A 19,510-nucleotide genomic window follows, 5' to 3' on the forward strand; every position below is an offset into this window, starting at 1 on the left:
TGGAATAGTTTAAAGTCAATTGTTTTCTATTTCTTAGCTGTCTTTTACACAAAATCCCCAATTTGTATTTTGAGTAAAAGTTGGCATAAAAGCAAAAAATTATGTTGAGAAATGGGCTAGGCAAAGTCCAGACCTAAATCTCATTGTGAATCTGTAGCAGGACTTGGGGGGGGGGAAATGTCTTCACAGATCCTGAAGTTTAAGAGAAATTAATTTTCTTGCAAGACACTGAATGCACATATAGAGCAATCAAGACCCTCTTGTGCACAAGACCAGAGATGTTGGGGGCGGGGATGCAAACCTGTATATTGTTTTTGGATTATTAATATAAACATTTATTGGTACACTTAAAAGGATTTGCATACATTTTTCTTCTACTGTTAATGGTTTTATTGAAAGCTGTAAAAAATAATTTATCGGTTTTGAATTTATTTTTAGGCAGGTTTAGGAAAAATGCACTAGCTTAATCACGTATATCAATATTAACTCCACATGGTCTTAAGTCTGGTTGCTATGCTGTATGCTTCAGAATAATGGTCACTTTGATTAAAACGCTGCACTTGACGCTCTTTCGAGGTCAGCCTTGTGAGGAGAATGGACTTGCACCTTTAAGGGCTGTGTGCCAAACCCCCCACACACCAACACCACTGGAATGCATTTCAGCCTGATGCACGTAACACTAGTTGACAACATAGCTGACCTCTCAGAGGAAACTGGTGCTTCTCCTTACATCTCCCAAATCTGCAACCAGGAGACAACATGAAGCCCAAATCCTTTCCATCCCGACTGTTTGATAGGAATTCAGCAGGAGCGTCAGGTGAAAGGAGGAATAGTTGTGCAGCAAAGTATCAACGACATGTTGACTCTGTGGATCAACCACCCTCTGATGACAGCAGTCCAAACGAGAAAGCCAAAAAAGACCTAAACTTTGCCTTTCTGCCAGAGAGGTATGAACCACTGATAGATGACGAGGCTAAAGAAGGGAAGAAAAAGAGGAAGAAGGAAAACTACAAGAAAGTAAAAAAGGTATGTATTGTGTATTTAAACTAAAGCTGGCGGTTACTGTTTAGATATAGCGACAAAAAGGAGTGCGCAGCACACTTTTGAGTTTTAAGTATTTCCATACACAACTGCTAAATTTCATCTGATGTATTTTGATTATGATTCTTTCACGTCACATGATATATTAAAAATGGTCAGATGTCTTTGTAGATTAATAAACCTATTTACAAATTTTGCCCTCATAACCCTGTGGACAGAAAGTCAAATATAAATATTGATATAATATATTTTATTTATAATGCCTTGTATATCTTTAAATCTCCAAGGACAAAAACAAAACAAGCAATTGCAATAAATAAAAATAAATAAATAAAAACTCCTATATGGCCACACCAATCAGATACTCCAATAAATATTTGAAGCATGAGTTATGAGTTATAATTGCCAAAGTAACATTCTGAAAAATAGGAGCTGTACTTGCTAAGCACAGGTACTATACACGATTAAAGTTGTTAAGAAACTGACTTAATCTTTGGCAAAAAAGATACTTCTCATTGTGAGATCCAGATCAGGCCTCTTTGATGTAGATTTGATAGCTACGCTGTATTTATGTAGCTATCAAATCTACATAAATATGGTAGCTACTTATCCAAACTGAAGATTGTCTGCTTAAAATGTATGGTTCCTTGTTCAGCTCCACTAGTAGATAGAGTTATACTCAGTTCATCCTGTTTCTGCTGCAGCCGGTCAGCCCTTTCCTGTCCAGGATGCGCGAGACAATGGAGTTCTCAGGACGTTTTGTCTTGATGTTGCAGTCAGGACGAAAACGAGCTTCTCTTCCTGCCGCTGTTATTGTGCCACAAAGGAATATATATATATACATCCTTGAAAACTAAGTGCTGTCCTTTTATTATTTTAACCTATTTGTCTGGCAGGGCTAAAGTAATGGTGACACCCTTGTGTCGAAAAACAACTTTTTGACGATTTTTCTTCTATATCCAGAATGTTGGGAAGGCACTTCGCACCACCTGGAAGTGTCTGATGCTCGGTCTGTACAACTTTGCCCTGGCCTACGCCACTCCCATCGCAGCGGCAGCGACTTTTGTTCCGGATTTTCACCCCAGCAGAGACAGAACATGAGCTACGCTGCAAGGATGCCACCTTTGGAGTTTGTTGTAAATAGTTGTAACCTTAGAACCTTGACCAAACTCTCTGTGTTTTTTTTATTCTTGTATTTTTTTAAAAAATTGTTGTTTTTTTTTGTCTTTGATTCTTTTTTATATAAATTCCACCTATTTAGACTTGTTATGCTTAAATTTCAATGTTCTGTACAGTATAATATTTAAGAATAGAATACATAGATTATCCCCCCCCCACCCCCCCACACACAATTTTGTTGTTTCCATATGTTTAATCAAGTCTCCTGCTGCAGGATAGCAGTAGCAGGTTATGTGTTTATGTATTTTTGTGGATATAGATATTTAGAAACAGAAAAAGTTAACAGTATGTTGTACTGGAACAGGTAGGAAGTGAGAATACACATTTTCTTTCCAACAGCCTTATATAACTTCATTCACCTGACCAAAGATAACATATATGGAAATGAGCAACAGCACATTTTAGCAATTTTTATTTTAATGCAATTTGTGCCCTATAATTGCATTAATACACAATTGCTTTATGTAGTAAGGCTAGAGGATGCAATGTGTTTACATGTTGGGAAATCTCATAGAAGATGTGAAGTTTAGGCAAAGTTGGTGAAGAAGTGCAGAGAAAACACTGAAGAAGAAGAAGAGAAGATGTCCTGTATTTTTATAGATCAGGAGAAACCTTAGGAGGAGCTCTGGATTCAGTTGTGGCAAAGAGAAGCAGGACATGCATGAAAGTGATTAGAAGCATATCTACCTTTGATAACATGCACAAGGACAGTGAAATAGTGGCGGGATATGTGGTAGGAGTTATAAATTCAAAGTCGGAGAGGCATTATATCAGCGATCATGTCTGAAGGATGAGGTTCTATGAATAATGATGTCAGAAACTGGTATTGTGCTCTGTAGTGACAACTGTGGTTTGCTTTAGAGAAAGGGAGGCCAGCTCCAGTCCTCAAGAGCATTACTGTCAGCTGATAGAAGAAAAATATATATTTTTATTTATTGTATACAGCACTATAAACTAAATGTGTTTTTATGTTACATGTTGAAAACTTGTTAGAGGTGTTATCTTTTGTTGTTAATATAGATTTTAAGACTAAGTCAGATTTTGTGTAGTAAGACAAAAATGTCTCTTGGTCGTACGTGGTGCTTAACTGCACTCTACATTGTAAATAAAACTGATTTTAAAATATTTTGCTTCACTTTCGTCTTTTATTATTTTACCTATTTAATCATTTTTGCAGCTGTGTAGCAAAATATTTTTTTCAGATTTTCACGGTTTAAACATTTAAAGAACTTTTGTAAAACATAATTATGACAAATAAAAAAACACACTTTTGAAGACGTATTCATGTTTACACTTTGAAGGAAGCTGATTGGCTGTCTGGCTGTGACCTCATCCGCCTCATTCGCATTTCCGTTTTCTTTTACCTTTAGCTAAGCTATACGGTTAGCTTTGTCGTTTTTTGAAGATGACAGAACAAAAACCAGAGAATATTAGCTCCATACCCATCGACGGATTCAGTAATTTAAGAATAACGTCGATATGGACGTTTCTAATGTCGGTACGTTTTAATTTCCTTTTGCCAAAATGGCTTAACTAACTAGCTAATCGAGGTGTTAGCCATCTCTGCCTGACTAAAAACAATGATTTATTACAATGAACATTTTGTGTGTTTTACAGGTGCAGTGGTCGGAACCATGGCTAATCGGGCTCATAGTATTTCATGTTGTGTGTTTGTTCCTGACTGTAGTAACCTGCAGGTTTTACAGAGCTCAGATCTGCCACTTCCTGGTCATCGGTACGTGTTCTGCAACGTCCCATCAGTATCTAGATCAGTTTCTGGGAAAACTACCGATAAAGCCTACGTGCTTAATAGAGTGATGGCTGATAGATTAGTACAAAAGTAGCAAAATCCTGGAAACGAGCAAGTTATTGGCTTGGAAAAATACTCAGGAAAAGTGAACAGGAGGCGCCATAGCAGCGGTGTATTTCTTACTGACTCCACATAAGAACATTATTTACAACTCTGAAGAATCCATATCGTTTTAGCTTAGAAATATAGGATGTGATTAGATAATTGGAAGACAAAACATTAACTGTACAAGATTCTATACGAGCAATGCAGCTGAACAATGCCAGTTTTAATAAAACTTAATTTTATTAAGTGAATACGTCAAAATAGGAAAATGTTGGATATAAACGGACTATTTAATTATGTCATGGTCCGATGCTGACCCACAGCATGCATTTATTTTATTCAGAGGCTTTACCCATCAATTTAAGTAGTTAGGATAGCGAGATAAAAAAAATAAGTGCTTTTGCTGCTAAGCAAGCAGATGTAAAATCAAGACCTTTCAAACAGATTGCTTATTTTAATGCAACACATACACTAGAAAATTTTAAAACTTCTCCGTCTAAAAAAAACGAATGGAGCGACTGCCTACATAGGAATCCCTTCTCCTGAACGTGCAGGTGCAGATAGCTTGAGTTGCATTTAGTCATTAACTTTGCAGGAATTGCACAGCAAAAGCACATATGCAGGAGCTTGGGGTTGTCAAGGGCCGGTTTTCTGCAACTTTTAGACACACCTGAGTCAAATAATCATGTAATCAGCAACACTCTGGAGAACCTGACTGCATACTGAGGAGTTAACGCAGCCATTTGGTTCAGGTCCAGGAAACCATCTGAAATGTGATTTTAAGAATGGAGTTGAATCCCCCTGGCATGCCCTGTGAGCCAGCATGGTAATTTATGGCATGAGGATCGTATAACATGTGGTTAGTTCATGTGTCTAGGCGAGAGACTGAGTTAAACACAGGAAAGCAGGGCCAAATGTGTCAGATTTAGAAAGTGAACATGAAGTGTTTGGCTACAACCGCTGAGCTGAAGGCCTCTTGCAGGAATGTGTCGCAGCTTCACTGGGCCAGGTGTAGATTCTACGAAGACAAAAAAAAACAAGAAAAAAAAAAGGGGGCGAACATAATTATGAACTGTGGCACAGAAACTATTAAATACATAATTTTTTAAAATATATGATAAGTAAAAATTGCAATGTATATGTTTAAAACATGTTAATAAATTCGAAAAATAATATTGCTGTATTGATTTACATATTTACTGATATGTTATTATTAAGTGTATTTACTTGTTTACAATCGCTATGAAAGTTTTGATGGGAAAAATGGTGAAGACTAGTTAATGTCAATATAAAAGTACAGCACACACATTGTAAAATACTTCAGTTGTGTTCATCATAAACCTTTTTAACCCTTCCATATCTTGTTTGTATCTCTGTCTTGTTTACTGACTTTAAATCGTGACAGTTAATTGTCAAGTAACCTGGGATATTTGGAGCCGTCGAACTAGAGCAAACTTTGAGGACAGGAAAGTGCAGACATGTGACGATGTCGTGTTAGTGATAACATCATTAAGTGCCCTCACGTGTTTAAGTTTTAATAAATTAGTTAATGTAAGATCTCTCCACAGTTGGCCTGGTTTATAGTGCTGAATATCTGAATGAACTGGCAGCGATGAACTGGAGGTAAGACCTAATATTTTTGTGCATTTTAGTATCTATTAATTGAAAAAAAACATTTTTTTTTAAACTTTGTCTACAAAAAAATTGTTTATGTAAAGTTTTTCTTTTGCTCTTCTCTTAGGTCTTTTTCTAATTTCCAGTATTTTGATTCCAAGGGAATGTTCATATCACTGGTTTACTCAATTCCTCTCCTTCTCAACGCAGTCATCATCGTGGCAAGTTTTCAACTTTGTTCTCCTTCAACTTGTCACATCAAAGAAATATGTTAGAAATGCTCTCTAAAAGATTAAACCTCAGATCACGTGTAAGTCTTTTCTTCTTCTTCTTCTTCCTCGCTGACAGATGGTGTGGGTTTACAGGACCTTTTCCACCATGACTGAACTCAAGACGCTTCAGCTGAAGAGAAGGGCCCGTCGAGAGAAGAGGGAGAAAAACGACTGATCCCTTTCCCAAAGTCCGTACATGGCCTTCACCGGGAGAATTGAGAATCTCTCCCCTGCTAATCCTGAATTTTGGGAAAGGAAAACAGATTTGCTCTTGTGACTTTAAAAGGACTACTTTCTTTCAGGGTGGAAGTTTATTTTTTTTATTTATTTTTTTTTTAGCAGTGGAAGTTTTTCAATGGGATTTATGTAGACCAAAGGATATTATTGTTTTCTGTTTCTATTGTCTCCAAGTGTGCTACCATGAAATATGAATAACATTTTTCTAAAGATCATGTTGTTCCTTTTCATTCTTTAACAAAGCGAGTGAGAAAGGAGTCATGTGGGAATGTTTAAAGTTATCCAGTCCACATAGATGCTGAGGCAGCTTGCGTCTTAAGATGGAGTGCATAATTAACGTCCTCTTTCTCTGTGTATGAGAGAGAGAGAAAGAGAGATTCCTTTCCTGACTTTGCAGATCTTCCAGCCACAAATCAACCCTGGATAGACTTTGATCACGCTCTGAAGCCGTCACTCAATAACGAGGGTTCCAGTTTAACCAACTCATTTATTTACCCATATAATGACTTTTATCTTTATTTCATTTTCTTTTCTATATCACTATTTGTAGTACAAAAAATATTGTCATTTAATGGTAATATTTGATTAAGATCTAAGGTCATTTTTTATCCAATTAGGAAGTTTGGTCAAAGTGACACAGGCATCTTCCAAAAAAAAAGGAAAAAATAGCCCAATATACAATTTACATCACCTTAGTTTTTACATGTATACAAAAATGCATCTTGAAATGGTTGCATGATTAAATGGTGTTTTTATGTTTCCACTTTAACTGCCAACTGTTCATCCATGCAATAAGATTCAAAGCTTTGGAGGCTGAAAGGCCTCCCTGCCTTGGCGCTAATCTTTAGCTCCCACCACAGGTTCAAGTTGAGACTTGTGAGAAAGTGATATTTATGAGAAGTAAGTTTTGTTTCCTTCCATATTCAGCGTGCTGGGTGTATTTGACGGTAAATGTGGACTTCGCTGACTTAAACCTGCTTTTTCCAGACTTGCAGTCCTAATGTTCCATTTAGCCTCACTGATTTGGAGTTTTATTTAGACTGCTTTAATAACTTTATTATAATTAATAATCAAATAAACCATTTTCCTTCTTATTTCGAATCATGTTAATTATTTGATGATGTTTTATCATCCTTGCCTTGCAGGCTGTACTAGTGCTTTGGGCAGCAAATTAATAAACGGTTTCCTTTTCCTTTGTTTTCCTTTTAGCTGGACTCTAACAATATTTCTTTCACTGCTGCTGGAAATGATTTCCGGCACGTTTAGTTGGATCTGTAAATGTAGGAACACTCTTCCCTGCAATTTTCCCAAACTGAGTTATCCACATTATGCTGCAACGCAAATCCAATGCACAGTGTCTGTGGCTTTGGAAAGGAGTCGTGCGGGAGAACAATAGTGCGCCACTAGACGGCAGCATGACCTCGACCGCATGAGAGATTCAGCTGTCCGTACTTCAGCAAACTTTTCACTCACTCGCACTCCATTTTTCACCTCTTATCTCCCGGAATTCCACAAGATGTCTTACCCGGACTGCCCTGCTCTTTTTCCCCCCTCCTTTCTAAATCCATCCTTATTTGTTTTCTCAAGATGAAGCTGCTAGGCATAGGCGTACATAACCCACATCCATCTGTCAGGATGCGTTAGGTGCGGACATGAGGGATTGGGCAGCAGTCACTGGAACTTATCAAAAAGGAGGAGGGAGGAAGAGGAATGGGGCTGTTGTTCAGTGGATGGTGCTGGTGGGCCTGCGTGCTGGCAGGTCAGAGCCTCCATCCCTCGTGTGGGAGGCTCAGAGGAGGAACGGATCACTTCAGAAGACATTAGGCATATAAAATCTGCCTCCTGACCTCACACTGGCGCGCAAGAGCAGGTGTCGACATGCAAAAACAGACTCTCCCTGTGAGATCACTGACCACACACACACACACACACACACACACACAGGGTACATCCAGCAACATCAAGTATGTATAATTAAGCCATAAAGCTTCCCATGCTTGGACGTGTTCCCCTTTTCACTACGAAACTTGGACTAAACCTCATCTGCCAAAATCCTCTTCCATGACTTGGTGTCAAAGCGGCAGCCAAACGTATCACTTCATGTATCTCTAGCGCACTTTCCTTTTGTTCACGTAACGCAGCACGTTGCACAACATTCGGTCAGCTGCCGTCCCGAGTGTGAAAACACTTGGGATGAAAACCTGGATGAAAGCACAAACACCTGTTACGTGGAGGCCTGCAGACATAACTTTAAACGGTACGTTACGAAGAACAGAACCTACTGGACTTTTGAGTCAGATAAGCTGCAATGTTCAAATGAGGTAAAGTCAAGAACATGCAACGACATCTGCCAGGTGAGTCACCACCAGGTTGCTTCAACAATAAAGGAAATTTAATGGGGGGAGGGAAGAAGCTCTGTTTCAAAGACTTGCTGCAAAAATGTAATTTTCCAGCTACGTGTATAATGTTTTAAAAGTAATTGTTTGAAAAAAAAAAGCCTTTCCTTGCATTTATTAAACATTTTAAGAAGCCCTGAACAGAATGAGACAGAAAGGAAGGACTGGGAACTGAACTGGTGACAAGTGTGTTCAGGATTGCAGATGATGCGCCTGCTCTACCACTGAGCCATGTGGTGCCCCAAACATTAAATAAACTTTTAACAAGTCTTTTTTTTTTTCATTTTGAAGCTCTGCGATTTCTCATTTGCTTTTTAACCCTTGTGTTTAGAAACGGGGTCCAACCGACCCCACACCCGTAAGACTTGCATCATTTGCCTCAGTCCTCGCACGCGCAAGGGTTAAACAACTCATTTGATTGTCTCTTGTTTAGCAGAGATCTTATGGGTAAAAAAAAAAGAAATTTTTTTTCAAAATTCACCTTTTGATTGACCAGCTAATCCTGATTTGCATTTAGTTTAAATCAGTATCTAGAAAACCTTTCTGGTGCTGCTTTTTTGGCTTTCTGTGGCTTTTCTAATAACTACGTAAATTGACTAATTTGTTCAGATTTTTGTGTGTGGATAGCTGGTCTTTTTTTTCTGAATGACATTGTAAATGAATTTCATGTCAACAGAAATATGTTTATTGAGGAAAAAAATGTAATATTTATCTTACTCTCAGCATGGTAAAGCGATACATCTTTAAAATATAATATATCACTCAGTTTACAGCAAGCTTTGCTTTTCATATAAATATGTATCTTTGAATTTCGGAAGGTTTTTTTTGTTTTGTTTTGTTTTTGTTTTTTGCATCATAAACATTTTTCCCTTTAATATTCATTGTTCAGTTGGACTAAACATGAAAACCTTTCAAGCCATGCATGCATCTCAACAGATGTCTCTGAGTGAAGTTTGATTTGAAGCCCCTGAATCTCCAGACATTGATGCATGAGAAAGCTTTCTCTGAATGATGCCGTTGCATGTGAGTTAATATCTGTTGCACAAAGAGGAAATAAAGACATTTATTTTGTGCTGTCAAGCCACCCCTTTGTTCTTCTGATGGAGTTTGTGTTGGCTCCCACTGGGAATGTCAACATCTGTTGCTATCTAATGAGCTTGTGTGGGTGTTAAGCATGGACTTTGTGTTTTTTTCAGGGCTACACTCATTAAAACATATTCCAACCACCTTCTCATAAATCTTGCGATGGCTCTGAATCCACACTCCTGCGTGACTGAGGAGATGTAATATTATTTACAATTATTAAAAACAAAATGCAAGATCTTTCCTGTGGAGGAACACCAAATGTGCTTTATAAAGTGACTCACTGCTTAGAAGAAATTGCGAAATGGAAGCAGAATGGAACTATCAAAATCCAGCAAAAGCATACAGTTGAAACACTGCTGGATCTTTTTCTTTAAACTGAGTTGCTTGCATGCATTTATTAAGTATGTGGTAATTTTTTCCTTTAAACACCTGCAATTAAAGCATCCCAAGAGAAGTGTAAGGTTCATCAATGCTTTTGCAGAACAAGAGGCACAACGTCAGTGTTCTTTACTTGAGCAGGGGCTCCGATAATCGGAAACAACAAAAGTGCACATCTTAAAACGAACTTCAAAAATCAAATTGAAAGAAACATAAATAAAACGTGCATAATGGCTGTTTAAGTAGCTGTATTTCTCATTGCTCTTTTTCCTGAGCATAAACCATGCCTTTTAAAAGTATGACCGAAATATATAAATGTCTCAAAGTGGGTTTGCAAAGTTTAATGTCCGCTGAAAACTGGAAGCGACGTACGGCTGTCCTGGAAGGGGTGTCGTATATCAACAGCGTCTCGCCGCCAATTGAGTCACTGTGTTACTGACCATGCTCTGTAAATGCAATGAACCGAAGAAGCACAGAGCGATGACTCAATCGGTGTGTGCTTGTGAATAAGTCTGTGTAATATGCATGATTATACAGAAACATTTCAGTTGACATATTATTCATCGTATAAGAACACAAGTTCAGCCGTTGTCCTCGTGTGATTCAACATGCAGCTGCCATGTACCTGAGAGGTTATGCTTTTATTTATCACCAAGATAGTTTAAAACAATATACTGTGACATTTACAAGATACAAATTCTATCAGTCGATTGCACTAATGTGTTTTTATGCTTTTTCAGATGCAGTCTGTCTCCAGGAGTCAGACTAAAAGCCACAGAGGCCTCAAAGTCATGACTCAAACTCAGGCTTATGCTCAGTGAGTCATCAGTCAGCCTTTATCAGTTACTCCAGTCCACAGAGAGGATGACCACCTTCTTTCATCATCACTCAAATCCAGTCTCTAGTACAATAAAAAAATTAAAATAAAAAACACAGCCAGGGATAAACAATCTGTTTCCAACAACATGAGGAATTTCAAGAAAAACTGGCTACTCCAGAAAGATTGCTAAAAAAAAAAAACTTTACAGAGACAACAAATTAAAGCAAACAATAGCAAACAGCTGGAAACGTTAAATGATGGGATTCACAGTCATGCATGCAGAAAAACGTGTAGAAATGTTTAGTTAACAAACAGGATGTCGGTTTGAAAGATTGAGGAAATGGAATGATGTTAATAATGACGGTAAGGAGAGGTATGGAGTAAAACAAAAAAAAACTACTGCTCTACATACATTACCAACTGGTTGTAAAATATTTGGTCATTCATTTATTCAATATTTTAATCAGATGTCCCATCTGATTAAAATATTTGGTGCAATATTAAGCACCAAAATAATAAGCACCATCTGTCCAGAGGTGCCGTTCAGTGATTCTGGTTGGGAGACTTCTTCCTAGAAAAAGTTCTTATGTTATCCCTTCAAGCAGATGTTCATTCTTGGAAGGAAAGCTATATATGGATGTTTTTTTTTTCCCCTCCCCCTCCAAATCCATTTACGTTGATTCTGTAAGATTTACTGTGCAGATGAGATCAATGTCATGCATTCTTCCAAGGCATGTTTATGCTAGATGGAAGACATCTAGAACAACTGATATATTTGGGATTTATGATTTTAGGTGAGATCATGACGAAAACCCTTCTCCCTGGAGCTCCATCTGAATCCACTCACTGGGAGCATCCATCCACTGACATTCCCACAACGATTCCTCTGTCACGGATTTCCAGTCGCGTCGAGAATTGCTGCACCGCTTCAGACGTATGGACGATGATAAACTCCTTACATCATCAAGACTGTAAATAGACGCAGTAAAGATGAGTCGGAGGTGAATATGATTGTACTGTAGACCTGGCAGTGAAATTTACTGTTTGCAGTCCTGCTTTTTCTTCCAGATGCTTATTAAGCCATGATATACAACTCAAATATGTGCTATATAAAGAACACATGGCAATTTGTCCCGTCTGAAGTGAAATCCAAAGGAAACATTTTCCTTTTCAAATCTGTGAGGATTACCAAAATAGTTTTTGTCTGTTAAATGCTAGAATAATGACACAGCATTTCTCTCTCTCTCTCTCTCTCTCTCTCTGTCTCTCTCTTTAGATAACTGTGTCTTTTAATGATTTGGGAAAGTCTGTGTGATGATGTCATGGCTTTGAATTTGGGGGACGCATGTAACTATATGTTAACGCAAAACAGTACAATAAAAAACCCCATTTTCATTTAAAAAGGAAATATATTGGTAATCCAGAATTTCCGTTAATTGCCAGAAATATTGATGTGGAATTTAGCAAGAAAAAAAAATCTAACCAACCAACCACCTAACTCACGCCAGTCCATCACATGGCAACACAGAGACAAAAAGGACAAACAACCACGCAGACGTGACATTCACAAATAGGGAGAATTTAGAGAGACCCGAGGAGAAATCCATCCATCCATTTTCTTGCACCCTTTTTCCCTCAGTGGGGTCGGGAGGGGTGCTGGTGCCCATCTCCAGCCAACGTTTCGGGCGAGAGGCGGGGTACACCCTGGACAGGTCGCCAGGCAACACAGAGACACACAGGACACACAATCATGCACACACACACACACACACACCTAGGGGCAATTTGGACAGGCCAATTAACCTGACAGTCATGTTTTTGGACTGTGGGAGGAAACCGGAGTACCCAGAGAAAACCCACACACGCACAGGGAGAACATGCAAACTCCATGCAGAAAGACCCCAGGCCGGGAATCGAACCCAGAACCTTCTTGCTGCAAGGCAACAGCTCTACCAACTGCGCCACTGTGCAGCCCCTGAGGAGAAATCATTTTTATTAATCGCAACTGAACTCAAACGTGTCACCCGTATCTCACCTTAGCTGTAGATCTTTTGCTCTATGATCTTATCCATCCTGATTATGATTCATGATTACTGAGGTTCAACTGGGAGGTTAAGTTGAAAGACAAATTATATCTGGAACCGCAGAGTGGAAAAAATAAATAAACATGTTTCCATTGGCCAACTTAAACATGAATTCAGAAATGTTTAAATGCTTTTTTTCTTTAACTGCTACCAGACTGCAGCATTCATTCCAGTCCCAGGGATCTTTGTATAATCCTGAGTTTGATCCCCAAGACAGTGGAAAGGAGGAAACCCGGCCAGAAAGCAAACGGAGTGTTGATCAGACGGTAATGTGGAAATTCACAGCCCATAAAAAAAAAAAAAAAAAAAAGAAACATTTTTTATTTGGTATGAAAGAGGTCACGATACACTTCGAAGAATTCAAAATGTTAAAGATGTTAGATGTCACAGAGCGAGACTCTGCGGTCACCCCCCCTCCAGCTTATCAGAGGAAACTGCTGTTTTGTTGTATCGACTTCCAGAAAGATGCGGCCAAGAGTGTTAAAACTCCAGGCGTAATGTCATAAATCTATGGGTGGACTTAAACAAGCCTCCTTATAAAAACACACAAAAGATACAATATCTGAGGTCACTGACTGTGCATTCATGCAGAAGAAGAAAAAAAAAAAAAGAATGAATACAGTCAACTTTACTCTCAATCCCACAATCCTGGAAGAGAATATGTCGTAGAAAAGAATAAAAAAAAAGATGTGGATGGAGCGTGCATGCTGAATGAAATCCACCCATTAATGTCCATTCCCAAACATCTCTATCTGTCTAGTCAACGTGTGCACTCAAGGGGACACTGTCTACATTTCCACTTATGCCAATTTGGTGCTAGCATCTGAAATGCATGAATCACGGCCAATTATTGTAATAGGATTTTGTCAGTAAGGACGAAATGCCAAATCAGTTCTTCCGTGCAGCGGAAAGTAAGAGAATCTATCGTTTTGCTATTTCTCTCACTCAGTCTTTCCACCAAACTCTATGTCAACACATCTGCTTTTTTTTTTTTTTTGGTGTCGCTCTGAGCTTCCTTTGCGCTTTCGTTTTGGCGTCATATCCAAGTTGTTGTTGTTGTCTCCAGAGGGTCGTTTTGGTTGTAAATGTTATGTTTGTATAGTATGTTTAAAAAAAAATGTTCACGAAAGACAAAAGTTAACAGGAGAAGCGTGAGAACGATGGCGGCGTTTTCTCAGCAGTCGCCTCCGGTGTCGTGCTGTTCGGGTGTTTGGTGTTTTTGTCACGGGGTTTTATGTTCCGTAGGTTTATTCATAGTCTTTGCTTGCTTGTCTGTGGGTTTGGGTTCATAGAATGTTCCGTTGTCATGTTTTGGTCTTTTTTTTTTTTTTTTTTTTTTTTCTGTTTGTGTTTGTAATGTTTTATTCAAATTAGATTTTAGCCTCCTGCTTATCTAGTTCTCATGCCTCCAGACTTGGTTCTGCTCTAGGCTTGGTTATCGCTCTCCCTTTGCATCAAAGCGAGCTGTGGCTGCGTAAGTTAGTTAGCATGTTGAGTCCTTTATAAGCCAAGTATAAAGGACTCAGTCGCAGGTCAAAACGATATATCTTCGTACTGGTTGTGGATTTCTACAAAATTCCCTTTGTAAAGTCTTTTTCTTTCTCTTTTTAACCAAAGCATGATAAATGTGGATAAGCTGCTTTAGCAATAACATTCCTGATATCTGCCAGGATTCAACAGCATAAATAATTGATGATTTCAGTGACTGTAGTTGCTATTTCATAACATAGAAACATCTGTGCGCTACACCGTCCGTTTTCTGGCAGGTGGTATGATGTCTGCGAGCAGCCCGAACCCCTGTCTCCCCTCCCACCTGCTTTTATAGGTCGCGTTTATGCACTAAATTCATGAGAGGAGACTTTTATTTTGAAGGCGTCCTGAAATACAGAGTGTTAGATTACAGCTCATGTCTAACAGATCAGAAATGATAAGAAAGTACATCTATAAATGTCACCAGGGGTGAAACATGCAGTTTCACCCCTGGTGAGAGGTTTTAATATGACACTTGTAGATCCTCCACGTCTGACGGAGATCGAGATGAGTCACAGGTGGAAAGGAACAAGAAAGACCATTCAAATCTTCTACGGAAAACTGAAAACACTCTGAGTTGCATTATACATTTGTATCTTCCTTGTCCAGAAAGTTGATTATTTAAAGGGCAATTTGTTTTTTTGGGTGTTTTTTTTAAACAAGTTTTCATTATTGAAAAACACAATTCTGCATCTGGAGAAAATTATCTTAGTGATAAAAATGTTACTGTTTTTTTCTTGCTTTTGAATAAAGTCAGTTTTCGGATTGATTCATCCATCTGCAAATGCAAGTAAAAATGTATGTTGCAAAGATTTTTATTTCCAGCTCTCTTCATGCTATTGTGGTCAGGGTTGTAGCTCCGGTTATTTATATTAGCTTAAATGTCCAAAGTTTTAAAAATATGTAAAAAGTATAAAAGACAGAAACCGAGAACAAGACAGCCAAGCAAGAAGCTCAGGAGGAAGGAGTAAAAGAAAGTCTAATGTGATGTAATTTACCACTTTGGTAAATGATCGCAAATTATTAAAATTTGAAATCCAAATCCACAGATTTTAGTGAGTGAGGTAGAAATCTGCCTTAAACAAATCTCTGAAACTTTCTCTGCTCTCTTCACCCTTCCCTCTTGCTAAATTTAGGTGACAGATCTTTTTTGCTAAAAAAAAAAAACTGTTGGTGTTTATAATAAGCAAACATGCTATAATGTTTCATATGTACCGTCATTACTCGATAGTGGTGATTCCATGTCTAGAGAAGTACAAAAAGCTTTTTTTGTGTGTCAGAAAAGCATATTTTAAAATCAGGTTTGCTTAAACAATGAAAAGAGGAAAAACAACAACCGTGAATCATTTGTTTCACAGTTTTAAGACATTCAGGTCGTCTCAGCATCAATTTTCATGTTCTAATGATATTACAGGAAAAAAACAAAGTTAAGAACCTTAGAAACAAATAACTCTGAATCATATTATTTATTTTTATGCTGACTCATTTCACATTTTATCCAACTTAAAATTGAAATAAGGCATTGTTGACGTTTCGAAGGTAAGAAAAAATACTTCTACATTCACAGGATGATTGAATAGTTAACACTAAAAAAAAACCTGCTGTCTTTCTTTATTGGAGTTTTTGTAACTGATAAAACATGTTTGTTACTAAACGGAAAGCTCAAAACCGACTCGCTCTCTCTGCAGATGTTCGCTCGTTGGTGCAATCTACCATTTCCCATTGGTGAATTGTTTGAATAAAAAGTATTTAGTTCACTACAAGGTTAAATATATATAAAAATTAAATCGTTAGAGGAGGAAGCAACACTTCTGATGGTAAATCACTGAAAGATTAGATGCATTTTTTTTTTTTTTTACATTTTAAGTCAACACACCACAAGGAGAAGTCAACATTTCTTTGATCGAATGCCATAAACCATTTAGGGGTCTGCAGATTTTATGCATGGCCTGTGTCCAAAGCAAGCCTTATCGCTCTGAGTGTACAGTGTACATGCATCAAATATAATACAAAACTTATGCTTCCTTATTTGTGTTCAGTATTCATTTCACTGAGCCATGTTGATTATAGAGGGATGATGTTTTTGTACTGTCTGTATGAAGCCTGTGATCAACTTGTAAGAAAACAACGGAGTTGACAGACCCATGGTTAATGCGGCGTTGTGCAAAACTGGTGTGGAACAGAAACACATTTAAACCTCCACATGATGTTGTTTGGTTTGGCGCCTCACCTCCAGCATCGGCATATTCAACATATTTGCTGAATTATCAAATTACATTTAAAAAGTGAAAAACAGAACATCGAAATACTGATGCACTATTTAGCGTATGAGTTTAAAAAAAAAATCTTCACTTAATCTTTACTTAATAAAACATGGCAGAACTTCCTTAAAAATAATATTAAAAAAATAATGAGAGTTTGTACTTTTTATTTAATATTGAGTTTATTGCCCTGGTTTGAAGGGGATCCTTTAACAAAGTCCAGATCTTGCATTGTGCTCATTTCAACAAATATGAATGTGTTTTTTAAAATTATTTTTAGATACATAAAACCTAATGCATTTCATTTTAATGATTTGCCACAGACCGTCAAACATGCTCAACTGTGTTCCCACTGTGTGGGACCCCTCTGCTCAAAGCTCACTGATTATATTTACTGATAATATTTGCTCTGTTTGCACAGAGCAACCTTAAGTAATACCACAAATCTTTTTACCAAATAAAGTTTTGGCCTTTTAGGAGCAGTCAGTGTGTCTCCGAAACCAGAAATAAACAAAAAGCAGACAAGGACATGAAGCTAATTTGGAGTTTACATTTCTGTCTATGTAATAATTTAATATCAGCAGCACAAAAATAAAAATGACGCAGTCAGCGTACGTGTGTGCTGTTCTAAGGAACGGCTCACAACTCCGTCTTTCTCTTTCGTATGACTTTTACAAGACACACTCTTATCGTGATTTGTCTCTTGAAGACACGATGTTCACGACTCCTTTTGCACCGCAGGCAGAGAGGCTGTTTTTTTTTTTTAAGAGAGCTTATTTTTGAGCCACGTCAAGGCATGGAGAAAAGCTTTAGTCAAAGGAAAACAATAAAAAATGAAAAAAGTTCATAACAAAACTATAACAAAACACAGAAATTTTTGGGGTTCTGATCCCTGCTTGAGAAGAAAGCAGCTAATTTGACCTTAATCAAAGGGGCAAAAAAACCAAAAAACAAAAGCAAATAGCAGATGTCAAACATCAACAAAGTTCAACATAGTTAGAACATCCAAACTAGAAAATGTTGCAGGATTTCATAACATGGTTCAATAAGGACTGTGCCAAACGGTTTGTTCCCTTCCCCCACCACACCTCTAAGGATTATGAATAAATTACAGCAATCCTTTTTGACTTTTATTCCCCCTGTACAGCCTGAACTTTTTCACATTTCGTCACATTACATCCACAACCTTAATGCATTTCATTGGGATTTTTGTCTGGCAGTCCACTAGCAGTGAAAATGATAGAACCAGCCAATCGCCTTAGAAGTCACGCAATCAGGAAATAAGAGTCCACCCATGTTTAATCACAGTTTGGCTTAAATGCAGTTGTTCTGTGAAGAGTTCAGACGTCTGTTAGAGAACAATTGTTACTGAACCGAATCATGAAAACAAGGAACACGTCAATTTAAAACCAGAATTAGATTACTCATGTTCCAAATGTTGTATGTTATGGAGGCCATTATGAATAATAATTATTTACTCCTCCAGAGTCACCATTCGTGACGACTCAGAATGAATATTTGCAGCATTCTCCATATATCTGACCCTTATTGAAGATGTTTCTTTCTTGGGTTTAATTCAGAGATTAAAGATTAAATGGTTAAACTTCTGTGGTTGTTCATTTTAATAACTACAAAATCTAGTGCAAAATTGATCTTTCTTTCACTGAAAACAAGACTCAGAAGAAGGCCTGCTGCAGGTTCTGATTGGTCACAGAAGTGATAAACCTTTAAATGGTTAATAAATACAGCGATATAAATGAAGACGTTAAAAGTAGCAAAATGTGACAAACGTCCTGGCCTCACAAGTCTTTGCAGATGCATTTTCTCAAACAGCTCATGAATCTCAGATAAAGAGAAACGCATTTGCTTGGTAACTTGACAAATGGCTCATGAAAAATAAAAGCCACACGAAATGGGGTGTGTGGTCTGGCAAGAACATAAACTTAGGTTGTTGCACAATCTTTATCCTTCCGCACTAATCCTGGAACTTGGACAAAATGCCACATTTACATTGCTGCTCAGGAACCAGACGACTCTGACACTAAAGAGAACCAGGTCCCCTCCCATCGGTATTAGTGTTACAAAATAAAACATGTATTCCTGCTTTATTTGGTAATCACTTACAGCTTTCCTCTACCCCTGGAAAACAACTCTATGCTTGTTTCTTTCACCATTAATGATTCATACTGATTGTTGATCCATCTTTATGTATTGCAAAATAAGTTTTACATCTAGATTTCCAATGAGCGTGAAAGTTTGATTGAACATTTTTACTTCAGGTAACAGTGTAAGATATTTTATTATTTCAGAACTAGCTGATTTACATTTAACCAATTTGAATTGTGCTTTACTTCCTCTTGTGCTTCAGCAGTGTGGTATCCACTCTGGTAAGATTCCTACCAAGATATCGTGCCATCTAGCTTAGGATTTTATCTGAATATACTTTTTACATGGCCTAAGCTTGAAGAAATAAGACATTGCAAGTGATTTTAATTTTGTGAAGTATCACATACATCTGGACCAAACTTATAAAAAAATTTTTTTAAAATGGCGAATGGTGACGATGACATCACCACTGACAATGAGACTGAACAACACGTGGTTTAATTCAAGAATACGCTCAAGCCATAAAGGTATGTAATTACCAGAATATAAATTTCTATTAATGCACTAAATCCACAAGTTGCACGTTAGAAACGGACGGTAAACGGTTCTCACCATTCTACGTTCCCAACTTGGTTGTTATGCACACAGTCT

General features: G+C 37.7%; 2 protein-coding genes across 2 annotated transcripts; both read left to right on the forward strand.

The window, feature by feature from the left end:
* Window positions 1-664: 664 nt before the first annotated feature.
* LOC103457546 (required for drug-induced death protein 1) lies at window positions 665-3,345 on the forward strand. The gene is made up of 2 exons (XM_008397771.3): window positions 665-1,026; window positions 2,005-3,345. Exons 1-2 carry the CDS (start codon window positions 760-762, stop codon window positions 2,140-2,142), a joined length of 405 nt encoding a protein of 134 aa, XP_008395993.2. The 5' UTR covers window positions 665-759; the 3' UTR covers window positions 2,143-3,345.
* A 203-nt stretch (window positions 3,346-3,548) lies between these two features.
* tmem18 (transmembrane protein 18) lies at window positions 3,549-7,292 on the forward strand. The gene is made up of 5 exons (XM_008397770.3): window positions 3,549-3,718; window positions 3,838-3,955; window positions 5,644-5,698; window positions 5,817-5,910; window positions 6,038-7,292. Exons 1-5 carry the CDS (start codon window positions 3,626-3,628, stop codon window positions 6,134-6,136), a joined length of 459 nt encoding a protein of 152 aa, XP_008395992.1. The 5' UTR covers window positions 3,549-3,625; the 3' UTR covers window positions 6,137-7,292.
* The last annotated feature ends 12,218 nt before the right edge of the window (window positions 7,293-19,510 follow it).

This window comes from Poecilia reticulata, chromosome 21, assembly GCF_904066995.2.
Source record: "Poecilia reticulata chromosome 21, P_reticulata-male-v2, whole genome shotgun sequence".
Taxonomy (NCBI): domain Eukaryota; kingdom Metazoa; phylum Chordata; class Actinopteri; order Cyprinodontiformes; family Poeciliidae; genus Poecilia; species Poecilia reticulata.